The following is a 27,364-nucleotide window of genomic DNA, read 5'->3' as shown; positions in this document are numbered from 1 at the left end:
CCCAGATAATAATAAATTAGAATCCACAGTTAATGGTGCCCTCCTCTCCACAATGTCTTCAAGCCCATACCCTTATAAGCACGTGTGTCTTTTTCTACCTGGATGTGCATTTCTTGCAGTACAAACCCTGAGCCCTGAGTGGCCCTATTCATTGAGAAACCCTTGTCTGACACAACTAAGAACATGACCTCTGCAGTACCCCCAAACTGACATACCTCTCAACCCTCCACCCCAACCTGAAGTTTTCTTTATCAGAATTGAACTTCAGCATTGTAGTGTGATAGTCACCGGTAGAGTCCAACCTTACAGAGCAGAAGTGTGGGTTGCTGTAGCTGAACTGTAAAGAATGGGGTTGGTTTTGTTCTGTGGATGGAAGAGAAAGTGTCTAGACCTAAGTATGCTTTTCCTTTCTGTCGTTTCCCATGGGTATGAATGCTCTGTCTTAGTCGGTAACCCATGAGAGTCTGGGAGCATCCTTCTTGCCAACCCCCTCTGAGGGAGCACGGTTCTGGCCAGGACTTGGTGGCACTGTCCTTGGTAAACATTGCCCACTCCTGTCCACAGACACCTTGGACCTGAATGCAGAGGAAAAAGCCGTCCTGATAGCCAGCACCAAATCGCCCATCTCCTTCCTGAGCAAGCTTGGACAGACCATCTCTCGGAAGCGTTCTCCCAAGGTGTGTGCACACCAGTGTCACAGTAATAGTGGCTGCAGAGCTAATGGCAAAGCAAAGTGACCAGGCTAATGCCATTTGTGTCTTCTCTTGGTGCAGGATAAAAAGGAAAAGGATTTGGATGGAGCAGGAAAGAGGAGGAAAACCAGTCAGTCAGAGGAGGTGAGATCAATTGTGGTTTGTCGAGACTGATAGCACTGAATTATCCTCTCTGGTTTAAGGGTTTGGGGTTTGTTTGTTTGTTTGTTTTTAATGTGTATGTCTGTGTGCCTGTGTGAGTTTATGTGCACCGTCAGTGTGCAGGTACCTGTGGAGGTCAGAGGGCATGGGGTTCCCTGGAACTAGAGTTACAGATGGTTTTAAGCTGTCTCCTATGGGTACTGGGGATAGAACCTGGGTCCTCCGCAAGAGCAGTAAGCACTCTTAACCACTGACACATCTCCTTGGCCACCTGGTTTAAGCTATTAATTCTCAAATTGGTGTTGCTAGATCTTTACACATTCATCTGTTATGAAAGTCTCTGTGTGCATTTGCCTTTATTTCGCTTTCCAGAAACTAGTTAGGAATATGTACACACGTGTGCTCTCCCTGGAATCACACATTTGGCAAAGCACAGTGGCTTTGCTGAGCTCTGGTGATGCTAGCCCAAGTCCATGTGTCCTGTGGTGGTGTCCTGCATCCTAGGACCTTGCTAACTCTGCACATCACAACTTTGCAGAGTGCTGTTAAGCAACCTAAAGCTGCTGTGCAGTTCCTGCCCATACATTGAGAGAAGACCACCAGTGGTTCCCCTGTGACCCATCCTAATTCTTGGCTGCTTTCTATTGGGCAGGAGGAGCCTCCCCGGAGCTATCGAGGAGAAAGACCCACCCTGGTGAGCACCCTGACGGACAGGCGGATGGATGCTGCCATCGGGAACCAGAACAAAGTAAAATATATGGCAACCCAGCTGCTGGCCAAGTTCGAAGAGAATGCACCTGCACAGTCCACTGGCGTAAGGAGACAGGTAAACTCAGCTTCCAAATGGGCCAGATGGCATGTCAAGGAAGACTGATGCAGTGATGAGTCATGCCACAGATCCAGGAGCTCGTGGTCCGGGCTTGCTCTTGTCTGAACCTTACATATTCAGGGTTGCATTAGCTTCAGGTCTGAGGAGTCTATGACCAAAATCGGTAGAAAGATCTAAAAATCATTCGTCTGGATGACTTTAAACACATACATATGTTCACACGCATGCATTCTTGAATTACAAAGAAAAAATGTGGCTGGCATGGTGGTGTAATTGTAGTGCCTGGGAAACTGAGGCAAGAAGATTGTGAGTTCAAGGCTAGCTTGGGCTGTATGATGATACACCATCTTGAAAAAAGAAAAAAGACTCTGGCATATTGAAGGAAATCTGAAAAGTGTAATGGGCTGACCAAGGCACCTATAATTCTGTTACTTTTGCCGCATTTCTTTCTGGACTTTTCCCCAGGACATTCTTGTTTTCATGGTGGAGCCCATTCTGAGGACACTTCCTTAGATTCCACCTTTTGTTTTTGACCGTGGCACACTCCTGTGTCTTCTCGGCTCACAGGTATCTTCAGAATGTGTATACATTGTGCTATTCCCTGTCTGTAGCATGGTGGATGTTTTAGTTGCTTCTCATCTTGGATAAGATATGAAAGTCTCCGTTCTTGCCTCTGTGAGCAAAGATCCTGTTCCAGGAATGTGAGCCGTTTAGGAGACTTCTTTAGTCATAAGTCACATGTCAGAGGCTGGCAGCACTCAGCCTAGAGTGTCATCACATCTTGTCTTTCCCTTGCTCTGCAAATGTCACTACGCCTCTTTAAAAGAAGGGGCTTGCATTTTGAAAATCTCTCTGAAATGTGTTGCACGCTCCCTGGTGACCTGAGAGAGAGAATCAGGACAGGGCCTGTTCTCTTTTTTCTTCCCCATACTCCCGAGGGTCAGGAAGCAGCCATGAACTTGCTTCTCATACCTGGTTTTGGGTTACCTTCCACAAGCCAGTCTTTTCCTGTTGTGTCACAGCAGGGATGGTATGGAGCAGTGGAGGTTGCTGCGCTCTGCCAGCCGTCCACGCCAGGGAGCCAGAGTGCCCCCCAGTGGAAGGTTGTCTCTGCAAGAAGGTTGCTTTCCTCATCTGTAAGGGAATTAGTTGTCCAAATTAGACAGTAGTCTAGACCCCAGAGAATTCAGTTTGGGGAAAATAGTGACAAGATTCACAGCTTGTTTTCCTCTCCCCACCCCTATTTTTATCCTTTCCTGTGTTTGCACTTGTGCTTGGTTTGGGGAAAGCTACTTACTATCTTTCCTTTCTTGGCTTACCTTCCTAAGAGTTAACTTAGCCTATCTGCCACCTCACGGTTTATGGATATATGTCTGTCCTCCACAGGTACCTTTTTATATCTTCTCTTACCTTAATGTATTTTATTTTGTTTTGTCTCCATGCCCTGTCCCCACTCATACGTGGCCTGTGTGTGTCACAGCCGACACAAGAGCGTGGGGTCAGCCAGCCGTCCTGCTGCCCGCCTGAGCAGGGTCGCCCTGCTCCCGTCCCCCAGTGGAAACAGGTAAAATTCTTGCTAGGGTCTAGAATGGGCCTTTCACCCCATCTCTGCCCCTGGCCTGCCTGAAAACCTAGCTCGCCAAGGCAGGAGGGCTCTGCACTGTGCTAGTAGTCTTTGGAAAACATTTGGCAGACAGTGATGGTCTGATTCGTGGTTGCGATTACTCCCTGGGATTTGAGGAGTCTGCTAGGAAGGCTGTTCACTCAGTATTGAATGTAGCTGGAGTGATGTGGGAAGTCGTCAGGGTATGGTGCTTGAGCCCTTGGGTCTTTGCTGTTGTAACATGGCTCCCAAATTGGCCTTTTAGTGGCCTGTTTCCATGTGACCTTTGTCATATCTGAGAGCTGGGGTTTGTGCCCTTTGTGTGAAATGGGAAATAACCTATGAAAGTGATCGTGGGCTATGGATTTGTTTCTTTCAGACCTATACAAAAACATCTACCGGTTGGGTTTTTGTTTTGTTTTTCGGTTGTTTTATTTGTTTGTTTGTTTGTTTTTCTTCTTGAAATCTTGCCCACATCTTTTGGTGGGGGCTCAGGAGCTCTGGCTGTAGTCAGTGGAGGACATTTGCCCAGCTTCATGAGGCCCTGCGCTCCATCCTTAGTTCCACCCAAAACAACAAACAAAAACCCTCTTCTGCAGATTTCCACCAAAACCTTTTCAGGGCTCCTGGAGCCTGTTATGGAGACAGTTGGGAACAGGAGGGACCCACGCTTTGGGCAGAAGAAACTTGTCAGTGGGTGGGAAATTCCTGCTCTTTTCTCCCTATTGTTTCTGGTGAACAGTTTATTGGTGAGGACAGGGTACTGGATAAGCGTCCTCATAGCGAGTCTCTTCACTTGGAGAGAGCGAGCTGATCCTGGGTTCTGTTAGCCTCTCCCATGGCCACTGCCAGCTCTGGGGCCTGGAAGTGCTGGAGAATGGTGAGTTGGGCCTTACTAAAATTGCATTTTAAAGAAAATGTTCCTCTCAAACCCTGTAACGATACCACAAATGGAAGGCAGGGCTCAGTAAGGGAGAGAGAATACTGGAGCAGTGTCCAAACTCACAACAGACTCCAAACTTGCTCCTTGGTAGGAACCACTTCATAGGGGGAGGCCTTCTGAAAATGTCATCAAGAATTTGGGTTGTTTTGTTTTGTTTTTGACACAGAGTTTCTCTGTGTGGCTTTGGAGCCTGTCCTGGAACTCGCTTTGTAGATCAGGCTAGCCTCGAACTCACAGAGATCCACCAGCTTCTGTCTTCCCGAGTGCTGTGCAAGACTCCAGCTTGCACAGAGTCTTTATGGAAGGGAATAGGTAAACTCTAAACCAGAAGTTTGGAAGTGTCAAGTGTTATTCTTCCCAGGAAAGGCCTGAGATTAGAATAGAATAGCAGGAAGGTCAGGTGTCACCTTCAAGTAGGGACATGGACGGCTCTGTGTGTGGCCTGTATTGGTGCAGCTTTGTTGGGCTTCTGGGAAGAAGTGGGCAGTGTGTGTGGCTCAGCCCGCTGGGTCTTGGCCTCTGTCCTGGCAAAGATCAGTCTGTCAGCTTGAAAGGTCCCCGGAACCTGGTTGTATATAGGCCACTCATGAAACTCAGTAGCTCATAGCATTATGCCAAGTCCCGTGTGGAGACTGTCGTTGTTGTTCCTGCCTGTTCAGCTTGTCATTTGGCTCCTTTACTGTCACCGTCAATGGAGTTAGATCCTGGCAGCCTGTAGCTGGTGGCATGAAAGATGACGTGAGCCTTGATAACCTTGAATGATGGAAGATCACTAAGTGCTTTGGGCTACATCGAGTTGGGAATACAGACTCCAGTGCCTATATTGGTGCCACTGACACACTGTACTTCACATTTTGTGTTGAATACTCACTTTCATCATTTTTTCAACTCTTAACTCGTGGGTTTGGCCCTCTCAATGTATCTCCTGAAAGCGAGAGATATGTTCAGATGCTCCCAAGAATGGGAACTCAGAGCCTGGGTGCCTGGGCTGCAGCTGGCTAGCCACTCACCTCCAACAGACAACACTACACAGTGACTCACTGTGTGTGTCTCTTAAAGTGGCTCCTACTGAGACGGGAGGTGTGGCAGGTATGGTAGCCATGGCAGAGTTGGCATGAGAACCTGTTCCGACTTAGGTCATCGTGTAGAAGGAAACTGAATAACAGCCCTGCTTGCCAATGGTTTCCAGTGTAAACACTGCAGCTCGTCCTTTGCCCTCCCCTTTTCCTTTTGATCTCAAAAGTACATCCTGCGACAAGCTGCACATGAATCAGCCGAGGTCTGGAAGCAGATTGTCATGTGTGGTGGGAACACAGAGTAGAGATGTTTCTCTGACCTTATGGCTGCCACAATCCTCCCCACCCTCACCCTCTTCTCTGTACAGCAGTCTGGGTAAAGGACGCTGAGAATCTTCTGGAAGGTACCAGAGAGTTCCAGGGTAATGTGTGGCTGTTTCTCAGACACCGAGAAGTGCCTTTCTGAACCATGGTCCAGCCCATGGACAAGAGCATGTGTGGGACTGGCAGGACAAGGGCAGTTAGGGCTTAGTCTGTAGAGCCCATTACCTGGCATTTCTTTGTAGTTTTCAGAACTCTTGTGCATGAGTCAGGGGCTTTAAGTGAGGCATTGATGGGATGTGGCCACAGATGGCTTGGGAGAAACATGCTTTGCTTAGAGTGGCCTGGTGTGCAGAGGTCATATGATATTCCGTGTGGGCCCATCTGCCTTTCCTCTCTACTTCTCTGATAAAGTCCTTGACCCTTGGCATTAGGGAGAGTTACACCACAGTTCTCACCAGCTGTTCAGTTTAAGGCTTTAGCCCAACACGAGCCACTCCTAGACACAGAGTGAGGTGCTGTAGAAGGTAGATGATCAAGGAAGGGGCCTCTTGGGATGCTTTGCAAATATGCAAATGCTCCTCACCCCTCCAGGAACAATATCCATTGAGGTCCCTGTTTCAACAGCGTTCTTTCTGTTTGTGTCTGTTGGTGTAAAAGCGACAGGAAAAGGAGCGTGCTCGGACCTGCCCCAAAAAAGTGATCACCCTCTCTCCTCCCCCTACTCCACCTTCCCGCCGGGCTCGCAGTGTTCAGCAGGTGACCATCTGCATGTTCTATGTCCTGTCTGTCCTCCTACTACACTGCCCATTTAGGGAACCACCTCGGCAAACCCCTGTTTCCAAAGATAAGTTTTTAAAAGATAACTTGTAGCAAAAGCAAGTCCTGTTGGGACCTCAGGATAGAGGGTACTGCGCACTCAAATCCTGCATGGTCTGGTCTAGTCCCTATGGAGGGCAGACAGCCACAAACCCAGGGGGGGACACATTTTTACAGGACCCCACTTAAAGTAGCCTGGTTTCCTTCGCTGTCTTACGCAGTTCAGTTATGATGTGCCAAGAGAGCTTTGTATGGCCTCCCTGCATGGGTTTGGTTTCTTGTGATGCTGACAGCCTGCTCTCTGGCTCGTACGGCTTGTTCTAATCAACACAGCTACCCTTTCACACTCCAGGCAGATCATTGTAGAGCTGCATTGGGAGCCACCAGCCCCATGTGACTGTTTATTCACACGGACACACATTTATGGTGGACACACCTAACGCAGAGTGCACACAGAATGGCTGGCTGACCTTTGAGCTGAAATCCCATGAAATAAAAAGCCACTCACTTCTGAGGGCAGGGTTTGTGAAAGGATGTTTTCATAAGGAAGGTAACCTACCTAACAGGTGACCACTAATGACACATCTGGTTTTACAGGCCTTCCTCACACCCCTGGGCCTAAGAACTGAGACACGGTGGCTGTTGTGACTTCCCGGTGTCTTCCTCTAAATAAAAGCTAACAGTTTGAGCATCTGTGCTGCCCCACGCAGCATTTCAGCCCGTTCTCAGAGTAACTGTGGGGCAGGTGCCACCATCATCTCCACTTACAGTCTGAGGTTGGGGTGGAAAGGCCAAGGAGTTGTGCAAGGCCTGTAGGTGAGCAATGGGAGCCGCGAGGAGTCTGGAGGCAGGCTCTGGCCAGCTCATGCTGCCTGTGGCCACATGTCGGGGCACTGGATGAGGGCAGCCACCTGGGATATTGGCTTCCATTTCCCAAGGATGAACATCACAAGGCGTCCTTAGTGGACATCATGTTCTTCCTGTCCTCATAGTTGCCATCTCAGTTCTTAGCTCAGTTCACTGAAGCAGCCCCAGTGCTAGGATTTTCCATGATCTCACACTCGTGTGTTAGCTGCCAGTGCTTCCAGCCTGCATGCTCTTCTCCCGGCAGTAATGTGCGCCTTGCTCCCATGTTCCTATGCAGGGCCTACTCCCCACCCTGGAGTTTCCTCTCCGCTCTGCCATGGTTCCTTGTTCATCTAGTTTCCATCTCCCCACCTTCCTTTCTGAAGTCTGGCCGGGGAAAGCTTCCCTGCCAACCTGCCTCCCCACGCCATCCACTGCATGCCTCCAACTTTACGCCCTGTGTGAAAGACACGTTTGTTCCATCTTTGTTCTAACCAACCGTAGTCCTTTGTCTGCCTCGTTGAGGGCAAGTGGAAGGCCATACGGAGAGTTGTCCCAGACCATGGTATTTGATATAGGCAGGACTGAGAGAGTTGGGGAAATCTGGGGGAGTGGGCACATGTATGAGTGGACTCTAAATTCTTGTCTAACTTTCCCACTAGAAGGCCCAAATAGAGTTGGGATGGAGCTTAAGTTTCTACTTTGTTGCCAACAGATATACAGGGATCTTCATGCTGACAGCCGTGGCAAGCAGAATCCCCACCATGAGAGGGTAAAAGAGCATGAGCCTGTGGCATGGGATGCTGAGCACCAACAGTTGGGCACGCTGTGTGATGGGCAGAGGGAAGGAAGCATGGAGAACAGCCCCTTCTCCCAGCTTTTTGCACACTTGTCACCCAGCCAAGAGCCAGAACTTGTTTTGCTAACAGAGTGTCCATCTGCAAAACATTCAGACTGGTTGCTAATCCTGGAGCGTTTGTTGTTACAATGGGCCTTGGTGACTTTCCAGTTTGTTCTCCTATCCCATTCCAAAACTTTATCACTTCTATCCCCAAAGTAGGTTCCAGTGGCCAAAAAGCTTTTGGGGGAGAGGGGAAGCCTCGGGGCAGACAGGCAGTGGAGTTGACAGTCTTAGCTCTCCAGATAGGAGTGCTAAGAGGAAGTAAAGCTCTTGCCAAAGTTTGGGGAAGAAGACAATGGCGGAGTGGGGGTACATAATGAGAAGCTATTCTCCTGAAAAACCAAGAGGAGCTGTCACAGGTCAAAATGGGCCATTGTGCCAGTTCATCATGAAGGTCATGATGAAGCCCTAGCCAGCCTACTTATTTCATGAAGATTTTTGCATTGAACCAATCCTTAAAGGTTCCAGTGAGCTGGCAATCTCGTAGCTCGTGAGTGATTTCACAGATGCCCTCTCCCTGCCTATGCTCTCTGAGAACTGCATCGAGGAACAAGCAGCAGGTCAGGTCCCATCCCGGGTCTATTAGCAAACTGATGTCAGCATCATCTTCTCTGCCCTTGGTCCAAACTACAAGCTGTTCTCAGTTAGAGAGGAGAATTGGGATTGAGGTGGAAGAGGCCGAGCTGCCTGCCCTCCCTGTCACCAGCTCAGCTTTGCGGCTGCTTGGGAGAGGAGCCAGTGTTCATAGCTTCTTCCTTCTTCCCAGACCCTACCATGGTCCTGTCCTGCGTAAGAAAGGGAGCCGGGTTCCCCTACATCCTGGAGAATGCATACTTAATCAGGTGTTGGTGGTTTTTAATAAACAACACCTGAAAAGGAATCCAAGAACTATGCTGGGTAAAAGCTTGGCGGGAAACTGTGTGAGGTCCAGGACTGTGGTGCCCAGCAGGGAGAGTCGTCTCGTCAAAGTGGGAATACGGCATGCAGGGAGTTGGTGTCTTCCAGGTCCTCAGTGTGGGGCTCAGGCTAGATACTGGGGGTACTGCGTACTTCTTTTCCAGGACTTCTCCCCGCCTCGGCCAGCCCTGTTAACACACTATGTCACTCTCCATAGCTCACCTTCACTCAGCCCCCACCCTGATTGTCCCACATTCCAGCAGGCAGTCATCCACAGAATTGTTGCTCCTTGTCCTGGGTTCAAAGTGCTGTTCTGAGGGCCAGGAAGCTGGCTGGACATCTGGAGCAGAGGGTAGGGAATCCCCAGATAATATGCCACCCTACCTTGTCACCACCATGACACTGAAATGTCACCTAAAATGGGGGTACAGTGTGTCTCTGTCCTCCCTATCCTGTAAGGAGTTTATCCTGAAAGTGGTGGAGATGGAAAACAGTCAAGGCTGTCTGTCACCTTCTCTCTGCTAGCTACAATTGAGCGCCAGCTGAAGCCAGTCTAAGAAAGGCAAGGGGGATTGCTTAGATCTGGTCCCTGGCTCACTGCTTGCCATTTGTCTAGCTCCTTAGCAAGCACACCTGCCCTGAGCACTGACCACACGAGGAGCATACCTAAGGTCTGGCCATAGGGCGGCATGGAAAAGGCCTTGGGCACTGTCCACAGGTCAAGGACATGCCCTAGCAGAGGATGGGGAGGACCCCGATTCTGCTCTTGGCACTGTCAGGAAAGAACTAGAAAGGGTGTAAGATGTCTCTGACAAGGAGGGGTCCTGCGCAGGTCAACCAGGGCTCTGAGAGAAGCCGATGTCACCTGTCTAATAGGAACGATAAGCTGCAGAGAGGGGGAGCCTGGTAGGAGCACCAAACCAAGGTGCCTGAGGCTTTCATAGGCGCTTATAGCACAGAGGCGTGCTCCAGAGCCAGCCTAGCTGAAGGCCTGCAGGAGGAGCGGGTGGGAAACACGTGGGAGCCATAGATGGAGCCCACTTGCTTCTGGGAATTGGAAGGCCTGCTTCATTTACCACATACATTCGCAGCTAAAGAGCAAAGCCGTCTGAAACTCTGATTTCCTGTGTTTGACTTCTGATGTTTACTGTGTGCTCTTTTCTCCACCTTGTATTTTATAGCCTGAGCCTGAGCCTTCTCGTCGGTTTTTTGTTGACCAGTGGGAGCTCTCCCTTAGTCTCCGCTCCTCCCGCCCCGCCTCTCCCTCCTCTGACTCCCTCAGACAGGTAGCATGGCCTGGACTTGGCAAAACTGTTCTCCTGCAGCCTGTGCTCACTCTACTTTCACAGGTGTTACCTCCCCCCACCCCCCAGGCCTGAGGCTAGAAGGGCTCTGCCTTTGCCAGGCTCCTCAGAAGAGCTGCGTGTGTGCGTGCGTGCGTGCGAGTGAGTGATTGTGAGTGACCACAGACACCTATGTTAAAGAGGCTGCTAGCTTTCTTTGAGTGTCACACATCACAGCCTGTCCGAGTGAAGCCACTGTTAAGCTGTGCCCAATATTGATAGCAGTTTTCAACCTTTGGCTGAAGACTACGTTTTCATAATCACATGCTACAGAATTTGAACGTTTCGCCGCTAACTCTCCTCAGTAGACTAGTGAGCACACAGCGCTCTTGATGCTTCTTAATGTGTGGAATGAACCCTGCTTTTCCCCAGCGGCTTCGACCCAGTTCCACGGAGTTTGTTAGGGATGGAGGGTCTGTTGTCTTTGCCTACGCTTTGTACTCCCTGCCAGTGTGTGCGTGCAGAAGCATACGCATGTGTGTGGTGTGCAGTGGAGTAAGCCCAGCAGCTGCTACACTCCAGCTCTCTTCCAAGGGCGGGAGCAAGAACCTGCTCCGCATGCCAGAAACAAACAACTTGAGTCTTCACGTCTCTGGGGGATGCTCGTCAGTGTCACCAAGAACTGAATGTGACAAATGCCGCTGCATGCACAGCCCCAGGCCATGGCTGCTGTGGGCATGGTTTCTGGTCACAAGAGAAAGCTCCTGGGTGTACACATTGGGGCTGGGACTACAGTGTGCTGTCGCTCTGTCGTCTGCTCTGCAGATGAAGACTGGGACTCCGATCCTTTGAGGACAGCCCTCAGATGGGAGCACTAATCTCATTTCTGCTCTTCCTCTGCCTGGCGTCTGTCTGTCTCAGGCCTGTGCGTCTCCAGGCCCCCAGTCTAAGACACTGGAATCGGCACGTAAAACCAATCGTAGGGAATCTCTTTAGTTGAGTTGGAAAGTGAAGTTGATTTGCTCGGTTCCAGCCAGGCTTTGGCTTAGCCTAGTGAGAAGTGTTTCCTCAAGTGTGTCTGTTTCCAGACTTAGATAGTCGGGCCCCAGAGAACCTGGACTTGTTGCTGCTTGGGCCAGCAGCCCTTTTACATGTGACAGGTTTATCCCTTGAAAGCACTTACTGGAGGTTGAGGCCATCTCTGGGGTCAGAGTCAATGGCAACCTCTCCCACTTGGCTGGGAGCATCCTTTACTTCCTGCCGTGAAAGGTGTAGCACCCCCTGTCTCCATCCTGAGTCCTGGCTCCCAGGTCTGTAGAAGACTGCCCACAAGACTGACTATAGACAGGGTCCAGCTGGGCCACAGGGTGCCAGGCCTCTGTGAGCAAGGTAGCTCTCCATGCAGATATGAGCATCTCTCCTATTTCTTCAGCACTGCCAAAAGGGGACTGCATTAGTTTGATTAGAGTGTGTTGGGGGAGGAGGTTAGCCTGTCTTACTATGTAGTCTAGGCTAGCCTTGAACTCATGGCAACCCTCCCACCTTAGCCTCCCAGTGCTAGGATTACAAATGTACGCACTGTGCGTTGCTTTAGATTTGTCTTCTTTTGCCATTGTTCAGTTTTAAGAACAATTCTCCCGGGGTAAAAGAAACGACTTCCTTCAGGGTGTAGCTTGTGACTTGGTGTCCCACCTGGCCCGGGAGAACTCCAGCCTCCACATCTGGATAGATGAGCACTGTCGTTCTGCTCTCAACACCTCCCCCAGCCCCATTAGTGGAGGAGTGGCCAGAGCAGACCTCTTCCCAAAGAGGTCAGGTGGTCAGCTGTCTGAGCAGACTCTGTGGCTTGGGCTATGAGGCAGGGAGATTCACCAACAGTGCTAGAACTCTTCACACCCATTGCCCACATGGGACATCAACCTCAGCGAGAGTCTGCCTGGTTTCTTTCTCAGCCTGAGGTGGTCCCCTTGTCCTCAGAGCCTGCTGGGCCCTCTCCTTGACACCCTAGCCACCCTCCTGGAGTTAACCCTTCAAACTCTGTGAGTCCAGATGCTGGCCCCTCTTTCTCTTCTGTGTTGGCTTCCATTTTGTGGTCTACCTCCCTGTCCCCAGAACTGTAAAACTGTACTCTTGGGAAGACATGAAAGACCAAGTTCTTCCCTGTGGAACATTGCTGCTGCTCATGCGTGTGCTGAGCACCGTGTGGACGCCGGCACAGGGTTTCGCTCACTGCCCAGTTTCTGCGCTCACTGCCCAGTTTCTGCTTTGTGGGCACTGTGTTGGTATGGTTTGCTGTTGCACTGTGTACTCATCTTACACCTCTCAAAGATTTTTTTTTCCTGTCTCCTTAATTTAATTTTTTTCTCCTTCTCATTTCCCTTCATTTTGATCATTCTGTAATCTTCAACCAATAGAAGTATATAAAGATGTACACGGGCGGAGTGAGCTCATTGGCTGAGCAGATAGCCAATCAGCTTCAAAGGAAAGAGCAACCCAAAACCCTTCTAGACAAGAAGGAACTGGTAAGAGAGATCCCAGGGGCACTGTCTCTAGCCACGGCACTATGGTAACAACCCTCACCTGCTCTGAGGTCCTTACTGATTTCTGTAGCCACGTGGATTACCACGTGCTAACTTCCTTGATGTGGTCTAGATTTTGATGACTGAATTTCTAGGACTGTGGCAAACATTTAGAATGTTCTGTGGGGAAGCACGTTTCTCTTTGAAAATATAGTCCCTCCAGTACTTAGGGGATTCGCACACATGCGTGCACACATGAACACCGAGTATATATGTATTTAGTCTATTCCCCCAAGCAAAACTCTGGCAGAATGGTTGGTTTGATTGTTAAGAAATTCTGAGACTTGGACCCTTCATCAAAAAGCCTCTCTTGGCTGTTGATCATCACGGGTTTAGACCCCAGCTTGCTCCGAGGGTCCTTGGGAGGGCTTGTGGAGTGAAACTTCTGTGGGAAAGCACAAATAGAGCATTTGTAGTCATTTCATAGCCACGGTCTGTGTCCATGTCATCATCACATACAGAGGGCTTTCATGGCCCTGGGAGAGGCCACAAAGTCTGATGTGTTCCTCCTTTATCCACCCCACAGGGCTCCATAAAGAAAGAGTTCCCACAGAACTTGGGGGGTAGCGACACATGTTATTTCTGCCAAAAGCGGGTCTATGTGATGGAGAGGCTGAGCGCCGAGGGCAAGTTCTTCCATCGAAGCTGCTTCAAATGCGAGTACTGCGCCACCACACTGCGCCTCTCTGCGTACGCCTATGACATAGAAGATGGTGAGTCAAGTTAACAGCCAACTTGTCATCTGAAGTGGTTTTGTTTTGGTTTTTTGTTGTTTTTGTTTTTTTGTTTTGTTTTGAGACAGGATTTCTCTGTGGCTTTGGAGCCTGTCCTGGAACTCGCTCTTGTAGACCAGGCTGGTCTGGAACTCACAGAGATCCACCTGCCTCTGCCTCCCAAGTGCTGGGATTAAAGGCATATGCCACCCCCGCCCAGCTCATCCGAAGATTCTTAAAGGAATGGAAATAGGTGGCCAAAGGCATTTATGGCTCCTCTAGCCACCCCTAAAGGATGCTGAGGGATTCATGGGGTGTGGTTTAATTTAGTAGTTTAAGAGTAATAAACCCAAGTGAACAGGAGAGGAAACTGAACCCTCACAGGGATGATAGTAAGCCAGGTCTCAGTAGGTGGTATACTGACTTTAAGAGTAGAAGGCAGAGAGAGCCCAAATTAAGTCACCCCAGTCACCCAGACTCTCCTAATAGGAAACTTAGATAGCCACATCTCTGTCACAAAGCAAAGTGGTGAACTCAGCATCAGCTTCCTGCACTAACAAAGACTGCTCGTGAAGAACTGAAGGAGTCCATCACGTGAGGAGGCAGATCTGTCAGTGTTGAGATTTCAGTTCCTCTCTTTAAGTCCAAGGAGAGGCTGGCAGGCAGGGTCCCAGCACTAAGAACTGTTCTTGGTACTTAGGTAATTTTAGTTAGTCTTTCACCGTGGATATGCCTGAAAGTCTTGAGGGTATACATGAAGTGTGGGTATGCCTCTAGGTCTTACCAGTTTATGTCACTCAGCTTCTGTCGATGTGATGAAGTGCCCGAGACAATCAACTCGTAGAAAAAAGAATTTCATTTTGACTCGCAGATCTGAAAGTTTTAGTCTGTGACCCATTGGTCTGCTGCTCTCTGGCCGAAACACGGTAGGCAGCACTTGGCAGGCGTGTACAGCAGAGCGGATGTGTTCACCTCCTTACCAGGAAGCCAAAGAGAGAAGAAGGGACTGGAATCCACAGTCCCTTTCAGGGCACACCCCCAGCAACCTAACCTCTGCCAGTGACTGAAGACCGAGCCTTTATTTGACACATGGGCTGGCGATGGTCTCGCTTTCATTCCCTAAGTACACCATTGGTGCCACAGGGTCTTGCTTGAGCCGTCCCCTGCCTACAATATACTTTCCTAGTCATGTTGTAATGGGCTTGTTGGCCTTCCTGTCCCCACATGCCCTCTTCTCAGAGGTGTCCTCAGACTTCTGGCCATGAGGCGGCCACCGTGTTTACTGCTTTCTCATGCTAAGGCGTGTGTCTTCTGTTCCATCCAACTACAGTGCTCGTCTACCTTGACTGGAGACCCAGTGTCCATGTTACCCATGTCATCAAATGACACTGTGCCTGCCCTTTTTGTCACTCAGTTTGATTGTCAAGATTGATTATGATCTAAGCTGGGCAGAGGCAGGCAGAGCTCTGTGAGTTCAAGGCCAACCTGCTCTACAAATCGAGTTCCAGGACAGCCAGAGCTATTACACAGAGAAGCCCTGTCTTTAAAAAAAAAAAAAGCTTAGTCCAGGTGCTCCCCAGTCTTGTCACTTTATTGAGCCTCTATAACTTGTGATTAAGTCACAGTGTTAGCCTGGCTGGCTTTCCTGAGACAGGAGCCATAGTACAATGGCAGACAGTACAGGCTCTGGAGATGGTTTCCTGCCTGAGATGCTCTGACTATGGGGCATTTTGGCAGGCAGCTTAGCCTGACTGTGCCTCACCTATGGACGATAGTAACAGTCTGTACCTCACTGGGTTCTGTGAGCACTAAATGAATGAATAGTTGTAAAGCAATTGGAATCATGTCTGGAACATAGTAAATGTTAGGTAAAAATTAGTGGTGATTTATTTGTTTGTTTGTTTTAACTCATTTAAACAGCAAAAGTAATTAAGTTGATTTTGGGAAAGAATAAGAAACTACATTAAAATTAGGTATAGTGGCACACACCTTTAATCTCAGAACTCGAGAGGTGGAGGCAGGAGGACCAGGGGTTCAGGGTCAGGGTGGGCTACATGAGTCCGTACCTCCAATAAAGAGGCATTGATGGTTGATGGAGCATTCACATCTCATGCCTGTAACCCCAGTCCCGCTGGAACCAACGCTGTCTTCTGTCTCTGTGGGCACCAGGTACACAAGTGGTGCACGGACATACACACAGGCCAAACACACATTAAAAAAGTAAAATAAAGTTTAAATAATCTCAGAGAAGTGTTTCCTTCAGGGTCACAGCAGTCCTCCATAATGGCTACAATCAGCCTGGCCTCAGTCACATGCCAGCCCTGGGGAGTGGGTCCTGAAGTTGACCAGTCTGGTCCAGTATCTTCGGTGGTAGTCCCATCACCATCCCGTGAAGGAAGATGGGTATTTCTTAAAGGATGAAATAGAAATACAAAGCAGACCTAAAATATAGTGGATGATTCAGATACTAATAAATTTATCTTCTATTTGCTGGGGGGGAATCCCCCCCCAGAAAAATAGAACAGAGTGGATTATTACAGATTATCTAAAAGGAATCGTAGATGAGCTAAAAACAAAAGAAAAACAACCACAAAAATCAACTCTGTTCACCTGTAGAGAAACAGACGGTGAGATGATGGCCTATGCCTGTCACATGCCCCCACCCACCCACCCACCCACACAGTGCCAGGTCTCTCAGTCCTGGCTGAGTGCCCGCAGCTGGTAAGAAACCTGTTTAGGGAAATGTGACAGATCGTGACTCTGAGATTTCTTTTCACCACCGGCTTTAAATCTAGTTATAGTCGTAGTGAAAGGCTTGGTTGATAGCTGGTGGTGTTTGGAAGGCAGCTGGCTTGTGAGGACTCTGGTTTCATCAGTGGGCTAGTTCACACATGGATAATTAGTCAATGGCTTTGTTGGGTTATGATAGTAACTTTAGGAGGTGTAGCCTGGTTGAAAACTGCAGTCACAAGCATGAACCCTGGGAAGATGTAACCTGTCCCCAGTCCCGTCCCCTTCCCCATGCTCTCTCTGCTTCTTGGCATCTTCAAGGGGAGCATCTCTTCTCTCTACCTGCTCTCTACCATGATAACCTGCATCAGCTAGGCCCAAAGCAATGGGGCCAAATAACCTTGGCCTGAGACCTCTGAAATCATGAGCTAAAATAAATATATCTTTCTTTAAGGTGTTTCTTGGGTATTTTGACAAAGCTGACTTATAGTAAGAAAAGCAGATAAAGCAATTAAGTCAGCCACTTAATAATGAAGAAAATATTTAGGGGTTGGCAGTTGGCTCAGTGGGTAAGAAGAGCACTTGCTCTGCTGGCATAAGGACCTCAGTTTGAGTTCCCAGTACCCACATAAAAATGCCAGGGATGGTTGCACATTCCTGTAACCCCCCCCCCCAGCATGGTCGAGCAAAGACTGACAGATCCTGGGGGCTCCCTGGTGGGTAGCTGAATGGCAAGCTTCTGGGTCAGTGAGAGACCCATCTCAAGGCCACAAAACAGGAAGTTATAGAGGGGAACGCACCTGGTTTCCATTCACACATATGTGCACGCAGCAAGCACACACGACACAGAAAGATATGCCTGTATCACCGGGGAAGGGGAAGGGACGAGCTGCCACCCGCCTTTGTTTCCTCTGCCTTGTCCATCCCCTGGGTTTACCTTTGTTGAAGTTGCTCTTGGCAAATGATAAGGGAAAGCAGGCAGCTCCTGATGCAGCTGTTCTCAGAGAGGGACAGATGTTGAAGAGCTTCTACACCACAAGTTAGAGAAGAGACTCCTGGTTCATCCCAGTGCACTTGTGCTGAAAGGGAAATGGTTCTATCAGACCTTTGGGCCCTAGTCTCCTTGGGAGACAGCAGCACACTAGGTAAGACCCCAGTAAGTATATGTAGATAGGACTGGAGTCTTAGAAAATGTGGTTAGCACTGGTTAAATATGGTTAGCACTGGTTAAATGTGGTTAGCTCTGGTTACATATGGTTAGCACTGGTTAAATATGGTTAGCATTGGTTAAATATAGTGAAGCACACTCAAGCTTCACTGTTTAGTAAGTGGAAGAGTTCTTTGTTGCTGTTGTTTTGAGAGAGAGAGAGAGGGAGAGAGACAGAGAGAGGAAGAGGGCGTGTGTGGAAGATTTCTTTGTTGGGGTGTGTGTGTGTGTGTGTGTGTGTGTGTGTGTGTTTGCGCGCACGCGCACATGTGCAAGCATGCATACCATGCATGTGTGTAGAGGTGAGAACACCTTGGGGAATCAGTTATCTCCATCCACCTTGTTGAGACATGGTCTCTTACTGTTTGTGCTGCTGCCCCACAGCGCTGACCAGGGAGCTCCTGTGTCCTGACTCCACCTCCTGTCGGTCCATAGGAAGGCTGGGTTGCAGATTCCCACCACCACATCCTGCTTTTTGCATGGGTCTTAGGGACGCAAGTCAGGTTGCCAAGCTTGTATGCAGCCATCTCTCATCCCTTGTATTGTTTTTAGCACGCTAGGGATGCAGCCTGCTTTGGCTGTGGCTAGTGACAGGGTGGGTGGGAGTCCACGATAATGGAGGGGAGCAGAGAAATTTCTCTCAGTTAGTAACTGGCACCACCCTGGCCCTTGAAGCCTTCCTGCCTCCACCCTGCACTTGTATTCATTCTTGCCCTCCCCAGAAATGCGCTGCAGTTTTCATGTGACCGTGTCTTTGTCCTCACACACTACTACTTTGTTTGCTGACCCTGTCATGCAAGCCTCACATCTTTGCTCTGGGCGCTGATTGGTGGTGGTTCAACAGCCCTCACACACCCCGAGGGGAAGACCTCTGCATGGATCACAGGGAAAGAAGGCTGGGGGCTGGCCTTTCTGGATCGTAGGGGGAAGTTGGAGCTGTGGGGGCCGGGGTTATGCAATGGCACCATCCTGTGGCCAGCAAGTCAAGGTCACAGTTGTGGCATTTTGCTCACTCTTTTTCCTGATTCTTCTTGTTCACAGGCAAATTCTACTGTAAGCCGCACTACTGTTACCGACTATCTGGCTACGCGCAAAGGAAGCGGCCAGCGGTGGCTCCTCTACCTGGAAAGGTAACTTCCTGTTAGTGGGCTTGAGAGGAACCGCAGTTGGCTGAAGGCAGGCTTGCAAGCTTTTAGTGCTGCTGTTGTGTCTTCAGGGACAATGCTTGGGCTTATTCCGGGCTGAAGGGCAGAGTAAGCCCTTCCCCGAGCTGTTCCTTCCCCAAGGTCAGCGCTCTTTTCCTTACAGCTGGCGAATAGGCAGCCTCAGGAGTCCCTTCCTTGTCTCAGGCCCACACCCCAGGCATCCGAGGGACAGCCCCTGCTCTCCACAGGAGGAGACCAGACCGCCACAGCCACTCTACCTGCTCCCCTCTAAGCTGCTTCCATGAGTTATCATCTGAGCCCTTGACTTTTCTGCTTCAATGAGAGTGGTCTGTTCGCATTTTGTTGCCGCGGCCTGAGTGATCCCACCACTTTATCAACAGCACTTCGGCCGCAGAGCTGATTACTGCTCTGTTCTAAAGCTTGAGTTGACTGCAGAGGGTGGTAGGAGGTGTACAGAGGCCTTTTGCGTCCATGGAGTCTGCATCGTAGGTCGCATCCATTGAGGAAAAACACACTTGTTCCAAGTCTGTGCACTCTTCTACCCTCTAAGTAATCCAGTGTAGTAACCCTTTACTGTGTGTAGTAGTTACTTGCTACATAAATCGGCCAGAGAGCTTTTAAAGTTGGCAAGAGGGTGCATATATGTTGTGTAAATGCGTCACAGATTTTGAAATCTAAGAGGATCAAAAGTCGTCTTTCTGAGGAAGACTTCCTCTCCGGGAGGTACAGTAGACAGAGTAGCCAGTGTGGGATCGTTGTCTGCTGACTTGGAGGGCTGCAGTCAAGAGTCACTGCTCTTTTTGGACTCTTCTAGGAAGCCAAAGGATCCCTGCAGGATGGCCCCACTGGAGATGCAAACGGACTGGCCAGCGTTGCCCCCAGCTCAGCCGAGAGAACTCCAGGTAGCCTCACTTCCTTGTTTGCCTGGGTGGTGCATCACTCTCTCGGCCTCTGTGACAAGGCCAAGGGGATGAGCCAGCACCTCCAAAGCAACATTTCTTCAGTCGGGCATCAGGTGGCCCAAAACCCCCTGGACTCCTTTTTCATGTGTCAGCTGCTGGCGTTTGGAGTCCCCTTCCTCTATGGCCTGTCAGAGGTTCTGGTGCAGATTGGAGGGGAGCTTCACTGGCAGGCTGTGAGCCAGTGACGGTGCTGTCCCAAGATGCACCAGGGTACTCGGTGCAGACGCTGTAGGTAAACAGAAACCCAAGAGACTGCTGTGTCATTTACCCAGGGAAAGCCCTGAGCCAACAGGCCTGTTTCGTGTCACAGAGATGTGTAACTATGGCCACAGTTTGAATGTGTTCACTGCAGCGTGAAGCTTTTGCATCCCGTTCCACAGCTCAGTGTCCATGTGACAAGGGCCAGCCTATCCTAATCACTTTAGGGATCTGAGTGTCCAGTGAGGGTCAAGACCCCCTTGCCCCTCTCTCATTACCATAACTTCCTGTGTCAAGAGCTCTGTGGTACCATCCTACCTCAGAAAATGTGCCAACTCCGTCCATTGCGAGGCCGAATGGGGAATGTCAGGAGCATGAGCCCTGCCTGTAGAGAATTGTCTTGCTCTCCCCTCCCCCAGTCTGCCACAGTTCTATACACTGCGGAGAGGTCCTGAGTCCCCTGTGGCAGCCCCAGATGCCTCTCATGGGTCTTTCTTTACGTGTGACGTCTATAAGGCTGTACTTCTGTGTGTTACATTTTCTCTTGTTTACAAGCATATCTTTTTTTTTTTCTTTATTATTTTTTTTTGTATGTGGTTTTTGAGATAGATTCTCACTTTGTAGCCCTGACTGAAACTGGATATGTAGGCCAGGCTGGCCCCAGATTCACAGAGGTCCACCTGCCTCTGCTTCCCAAGTGCTGGGATTAAAGGTGTGCGCCCCTATGCCCAGCAGCAAATATATCTTGCACAGCCAGGTAGAAACTCAAATAAAAATGAAAGATTATCAGCCAATGCCAGAAGCCACGAGGAGCTTATGTATATTTTCCATGATAGAGGAGGAGGAGGATTTTCTTAGCTGCTTTCAAATAGAGCTGCTTCTGTTGGTGGTAAGGAACAGACACAGCCCTTGGGCACTTGTCAGAGGAGGGAGGCTGTGCCTGGAGCTTGGCAGGAGCACTGTGGGGGGTGGGGTATGTTAAGCATCCAAGGCGCAGAGACCCCAGCCAGGCCTGGTGAGCCTGACTGTCCCTTCTCTGTATTCCCTGCTTATATTTTGAGGAACCAGAAGATTTAGGTGGCTCTCACGGTGGGACTCACAGTTTATAACCATACTTAAGGCATGAGTGACTTTGAGCCCTAGGAAGTCTGTCAGCCCTTGGTAATATTTCTCAGGAGTTGACACTCCAGCGCAGAGAAAAACTACCCTGGTCCCAGACACAACTTTGGCTCTATACTGGAATGCGCACGTGATCAGGTAAAAGTCCCACCTAGTAGGCTTGCCAAGGACTACTCAAAGGAAAAAAAAGTCCACTTTCCCTAAGGGTAAAGGGCACAAAAACTTTCTCTTGAAAAGAAATTTTGTGATTTTGCTAACTCTCTTGACGTGTCCATTTGGCCTCTGTGCTTGTCCAAGGAAAGCATAATGGATTTCAGACTTTTAGGGCACTCTGAAGAATTAGGGGATCTGTAGGTAAGGAAGAAAGTGCTTCATAAAGCACGGAGAAAACGGGACTTGCCAGTGTGGTTAAGAATCAAAACAATTGAGGAAGGGCTCTGGGTAGGACAGCAGGAGAGAAAGGGTCAAGACTCGGGTCCCAAAGAGTCCCAGGCTGAATGTCCAAAGGGAGCAAGGCAGGCACTGTACCCCAGCCCTGGGGACTCCCTGCATGGGAGGCAAAACTCTCGGTTTGGAAATCACAGCCCCGAGTCCCGAACATGCTCAAAGCCCTGTCACTTGCCCTTGAAAAGGACTGGAAAATGGGGCAGAATTCTGAGGGACATGTTAGAGCTGCCATGAAACAGGTTTCTGTTTCTGCTTTGGTAGAAATGCCTTCTTCAAATCCCGCATTGGCTTTGAGGGCTTGACTAAACTTCCTCTAGGAAGGTTTAGACAAAACCCGGTGCCTCAGGCTTCCAGAATATGTCACAGAAGGGTTCTTAACTTGGTCCGTGTTCTGTCACTTGTGGCTGCCTGTACTCCCTGGAACCCACCATGGAGAGGGAGCAGGAAAAGCCAGGCTGTGGCCAGTGACCCTGCACTCCTGGTCCTGCGCCTCCTTCATTTCATAGCTCTTCACTCTGCGCCTTTCTTTCCCCTTAGGCAAGAAGTAGTTCTACTGCAAAAACAAAATAACAGCGCAAAAATACCCCAAAATAACAATATAACTCACCACAACCTCGCATAGGCCTGATCTAATGCATTGTCTTCCTCTAGTAACCTCGTCTACAGCTGGTGCTTGACCCACTGTTTGAGATACTGTTTATGGTATTTCTGTTTGTAATGTGCTTTTAATATAGAACTCCTTTTGTTCTCGAACCTGTAAATGCTTTGTTTCCAAGCCTTCTCTTCTCATTGCTATGGATTAGTGGGCCTGGCACAGATTTCCCTACCCTGGCCTCACGGTACCTGCCTGGAGTTTTGGAAAAGTCTAGACAACAGGCAAAGAAAAACCTGGATGGGATGGCTGTTCTCTTGGATGTGAGCCCTTGGTTGCAAGTGGTTCCTTTTTTGGGTAGAGGAACCCCATTATACAGGACTAAAAGTGAGTGGTAAGGAGAAAGAGAGCTTTTCTCCCAATGCTCAGTATCTAGAACATTTGCAGAGCAGAGAGCAGGCGGGAAGAGCACCCTCCCCTGTCACCTTGTGAGAAAGAGTGTCTTTCTTAGAGAAACTGTAGTTGCAAGTGGCACTGACCTGTTCCCTGACTGCAGACACTCTTTACATGGTACATGGAACCCACTGGCTTCAACAGTTAAATCCCAGTGGGCTGCTAGGAAACACAGGCATTGCCCACCCTAGCCAGAATAGCCTCATGCTGCAAAGAACGTCAGTCTGTCTGATGGTGAGGCCAGGGATCTTCTCATGGCTTCCTTCTAAGCCTGCTATAAAACCCAGAAAAGGAGTACTGTGGAGTAGCTGCCATCCTGTCTGCCTCCCCAACCCTACCAACAGAGCCAAAACTGAGCAGTGGTCCTGAGTGAACATTTGTGGATGCACACCTCTCTATGTATAGCCGCATATCTATGTGTGTGGGTTTAAGTTCAGTGTATAGGTAGATACTATTTATATATACTGTGTCCTGAACAGTAACAGGGAAACCATTTTTAAAGCTACTTGTTGACCTGAAAGCCATAGGAGCTTTCTCTGGAAGCTTGCCCTGGCTTGACTCCCGCCTAGTCAGGATTCCAAAAGAGCTCATCAGCCAGACACAGTTGGATGTGGACACGTGGAGGCCTAGACATGGGGCTGGGTCTCTCAGAAGATGGGTGGTACAGACCCCCAAGCTCAGGTAATCAGTTTCCCTAGTCAGCAAAGCAATAGTCTTGCTGGTAGGGAGACCAGAGTGTCGTAGACGCCTAACTTCCCTCAAGTCAACCTGTGGGCTGTGTCGGCTCCCTCTTCAGCCATCTCGGCTACCCACTGTCGTAGTATTTACTGTGCCTGGCTGCTTCCTGCAGCACAGCGGGAGCATCCTGGACCCTCTGTGCCACTGAATACTGGCCAGTGAAGTGAGGGGTTCACTCTTAACCAGCCTACCATTCCCTTGGGGTGAGGAGGGTGAGCGGGGTGAGCGGGGGGGGGGGGCCAGCAAACAATGTCCAAAGCTACGGTACACAGAAGCCAGAATGGGAGTTCTAGCTGTGCCAAGGAACACTTTGCCTGTCCACTCTGACCGTCCCGACAGCTTTTAATTTACCCTTGTTTTTAATCCGTGCTAATGTGAGTTTTTTGGTGTGTTGCTTTGTGCGTTTTTTGTTTAATTGTGTAACTTTGTTTTTTTCCATTACTGTGAAACCAAGGTGTTGTGCTTTAAGGTTTTTTTTTTTTCCCTTTGTTTTTTTTTTTTTTGTTTTTTTTTTTTTTTTTTTTTTTTTTCCGCTTTTTAAACAAATGTTACATTCTTATTTAAGAGAATAAATTCCAAACAATCTTCAGGTTTCTGAGTTTTTCTTTCCTTCCTCTTTTTCCTGATTGGAGTGTGGGAAAGGGGAAGCTCAGGCAGGTGTGGAGCATGAGCTGTAGAAGCCACTGTCCCTAAGGGCCTCACTTATGCTGAGGGTAAGGAGAGCAACGGTAGCCATGGAGCCAGGCTATCCACAGAGTAGAGCCCTGTTAGTAGGAGGACCTTGTCCAGGGTGTGGCTCGAGGCAGGCAGTAAGAGTCCTCCACCCATGTGTCCCTGTTTAGTGAGCCAGAGGGAGGGACTTCAGGCTAGGCAGATGAAGGATAAATCTCTACACGGAGCCCAGTCTGCCGAGGAGACATAGCACCAGGTGCTGTCCTCAGGGGAGCTGCGGCCAGTAGGTGTCTTCCCTCTGTGGATATGCTTGCTAGGGTGACTGGGGGCACACACTGGGGAACCTTGTTCTTTGTCCCACGGCTGGGGGTCTCTCCTGAGCTGTCTTAGGAGGGACATGGCTCCTGAGTTCTCTTGCCTAGTTTGTTGGACCATCCTCAAGCCTGAAGAGGCCAGCCTGTGCTACTCACACATGCGGCTGCTAACTGAGAGTAGTGACACTTCTGCCACAAGAGCATTCGAGCCATGGGAACACAGGCCAGGCAGGGCCAAAGTAGGCACCTTCACGGGTGAAGTACTCTGTACTGAGTTTACCCTGCTGGGAAGTCTGGGTATTGTTCCTTGCTCACATCTGTCCACCCAGCAGCAGACCTCTGGGAAGTTGAGGAATGTCGAGATTCTTAGTGGAGTGTCCCATTGGGCCAGGGCCATCCCTGGGACACTATCATGCCTCTGAAATAGTGTTCCTGTACCTTCAAAAGGAAGAGAGAGAGGCCAGGTATAAGGGACTGACCAAGATCCAGTGATGAGAGAGGTGGTATATGGGTGTACAATCTTCAAACTCCAGCCCTTAGCTGCCCTCACCATCCCAGACCTAGATAATGGTGAAGGCCATTGTCAGTAGAACCATGTGCTGATTTGCCTCTTAGCTGATATGATGCTATGCCAGCCTTTAGAAAGATCCTGGAAAATCTCCAAGGGAACTCAGTTTGTTTCTATATTCATTCCCTGACAGTTTGTTCACATTAAGACACTCCTTGACACAGAGACTGAGCACAGGCATGGAAGGAGAAGATTGTACAAATGGGCCACTCCTATTTTCATGCTGAAACGGGAGGCAGGATGGTGCCATGTAGGGCCTGAACCCCACATGCGGCCCTCTAGAGCATGAATAAGAAGAAGCCACTCAGTGGGACTCTCACCTCCGATCAGGCAGTTTTAGGAAGACTAGATTCCAGCTCTTTCCAGAAAACTCCAGAACCAGGACGCCTTTTCTCACAGCTTGCATGCAGCCAAGCATCTGCGAGTGGCAACAAGTAGATAAGTCACAAAGAATGGGGGTAGGACCTAAGCTACGTCATGCTCCTGTCCCCACCCAGGGTGATTACCAAATATCAGCAGGCCTCCTGCTTTACAATTACTCATTGTCTCCTCTAGACAACATAGTTTCAGAGGGTGTAGGATTGATTGTGCAAAAGCTCCCGCTGTACACCTGGGGAGAGGAGGCGGGCCTCTAGGCATAGGGGAGCAACCTTCAATTACTTCCGGGTGTTACCAGCCACGTGTTCACCATCTCCCTTTTACTTCCTATGGGCCATCTTTTTTGTCAGCTTTCCACAGTGGTTTATAAACATGTTTTGAGAGAGTCTGAGGTGCTTTCATAAGTCTTTAAGGACAGTTGGCACGCGATTATGTTGCTGTCAACTTAAGTCAAGCTAAGCTTGGCCTTACCTTTGGGTTTTGTTTGTTTTTTGTTGTTGTTGTTTTTTTTTTTTTTCCTTCTTTCCAATGTGGTGTGCTCAAAATGTGGACAGAATGCTCTCCAACAGTGGATGTCTACACCCTGCTCAGTTGGTAGTAGGGGAGGTTTAGGGAAACTTACAAAGAAGGCAGTTGCAGGTCTGACCTGCTCCAGACTCTAGAGCATGCCGGGATAATTGCCTACAGGGTCTGTAGGGATGGAGTTGGGAATTCTATTGGCCTCTTCTGGCTTCTTTGCTGTTCTGTACTTAGTTCTTTGTGAGTGTATGTTAATTGTGTTAAATTGCCCACAGTGACATGTAAGTGACTGCCTTTCTCCTTTTGTGATTCTGTGAGATACCAGGAATAGTCTCTCTTCATCATAATTACTGCATAAGGAATGTGGCCTAGTTTCTTGTCTGTTGCCTCCTGTGACTGTTCGTCCTTAGTAGTTACTTTACGTTCAGTTGCCCCTGTCATCGGAACCCACTGTCTTTGCATCCAGTGTCATTTACCTTCCTGACACTCTAAGGCTGGCTGGCTTCTGAGGATTATTCCTTGAGAAAGGTGACCTTAGTGGCAGGTGTTCCTTTGTATAAAAATAATGACTGTGTTGGGATTCAGTGGGCCTTACTTTTCTTCGGCAGACAGGGTATTTGGAGAAAGTTCTAGGAGGAGAATCCCTTGGCAGTCAGTCTCTGCTTAGACTGAAACCTGACAAATGAGAGTCAAGTTGGACTAACTGAAACCTTGGAGAAGGTGGCTCATCTCCAAGAAGCAACATGGGCATCCTTTGAAAGAAGATTATAACAGCTTGTGTGTGCTTATTTCCCCCTTTTCTAGAACTGCCAAAATCTAGAAAAAAATAAGTTAGAGAGACCAGCTGTGTGGTTTCTCTTCCACTGTCCCACCACCCAGAGTCCAGGTTGGTAGGTTTTGTTTATTTAAAAGGCTCTCAGTTGAGCCTGATGGGAATGACCAAGCTGCCAGCTTCCTTCCTCTTGGTTCATCTTCCTGGAGAGTTGACACTGGCGGGAACCCAGTGATGCTGTGACGGAGGGAGGGAGGGAGGCAGGCAGGAAGGCAGGCAGGCAGGCAGGCAGTTGGTGCCAGGTAGTCTTGATGTGAGTCTGGAATCTCTGAGAATCAGCGGTACTGGTGTGAGGTGAGGAGACTGACCAACAGGGTGCACAGGCCAAAGCCAAAATCTTCCTGTTCGTACATTGCCAGGAACAGTCTTTGGTTCCGGTTCCACACTCCCTGTTGAAGGGCTGCCTGTATTTGCAGCCTTTCCTGCTGAAAGAGGAATCTCAGAAATCCTGTAGAAAATTAGAGGTGTGTGAATCCGTTGTCTTCCTCCATGGCTGACGCTGTTCAGTATTCCTGTCCTGCCAGGTCACAGAAAATAAAGCCAGAGGCTAGAGAGACAGCTGGGCAATAGAGTAGTTGTTTAGTGGGTGCCATCCCCAATAGCATCAAAACTTAAAACAAGATACAAAGATAGAAAAGAAAGTGATCACTAAGCCACATGTAGTGGCATTTGTCTGTAATCTAGCATTCAGGAGACTGAGATAAGAAGATCGCTGTGATTTTGAGGCCAGCCTGGGCTACATAGCCAAAGCTACACCTACTATATAGCAAAACTCTATCTCAAAAAGGAAAAGTAAAATAAAGTAGAGAAATAGGAATGCAAATAAAGGTAATGACAACAGCCAGCACTTGCTATATACCAGACA

At 49.2% G+C, this 27,364-nt stretch overlaps 1 protein-coding gene across 8 annotated transcripts in view; it reads left to right on the top strand.

Moving 5' to 3' along the window:
* Mical3 (microtubule associated monooxygenase, calponin and LIM domain containing 3) overlaps window positions 1–27,364 on the top strand; it is a 178,589-nt gene that overhangs the window by 90,491 nt on the left and 60,734 nt on the right. For 3 of the 8 annotated variants that reach the window (XM_051203657.1, XM_051203656.1, XM_051203655.1), the window contains exons 14-24: window positions 565–677; window positions 774–836; window positions 1,507–1,680; window positions 3,164–3,247; window positions 6,227–6,325; window positions 7,947–8,003; window positions 10,211–10,315; window positions 12,727–12,834; window positions 13,418–13,604; window positions 18,583–18,671; window positions 19,522–19,609. In XM_051203657.1, coding sequence (XP_051059614.1) covers window positions 565–677; window positions 774–836; window positions 1,507–1,680; window positions 3,164–3,247; window positions 6,227–6,325; window positions 7,947–8,003; window positions 10,211–10,315; window positions 12,727–12,834; window positions 13,418–13,604; window positions 18,583–18,671; window positions 19,522–19,609 — 1,167 coding nt within the window. The remainder of the gene's footprint in view (window positions 1–564; window positions 678–773; window positions 837–1,506; window positions 1,681–3,163; window positions 3,248–6,226; window positions 6,326–7,946; window positions 8,004–10,210; window positions 10,316–12,726; window positions 12,835–13,417; window positions 13,605–18,582; window positions 18,672–19,521; window positions 19,610–27,364) is intronic. The other 5 variants (XM_051203661.1, XM_051203660.1, XM_051203663.1 and 2 more) reach the window with 2 other exon arrangements.

The sequence above is a fragment of the Phodopus roborovskii genome, unplaced genomic scaffold, assembly GCF_943737965.1.
Source record: "Phodopus roborovskii unplaced genomic scaffold, PHOROB, whole genome shotgun sequence".
In the NCBI taxonomy this organism is placed as follows: domain Eukaryota; kingdom Metazoa; phylum Chordata; class Mammalia; order Rodentia; family Cricetidae; genus Phodopus; species Phodopus roborovskii.
This window is presented reverse-complemented; position numbering and strand designations above follow the sequence as displayed.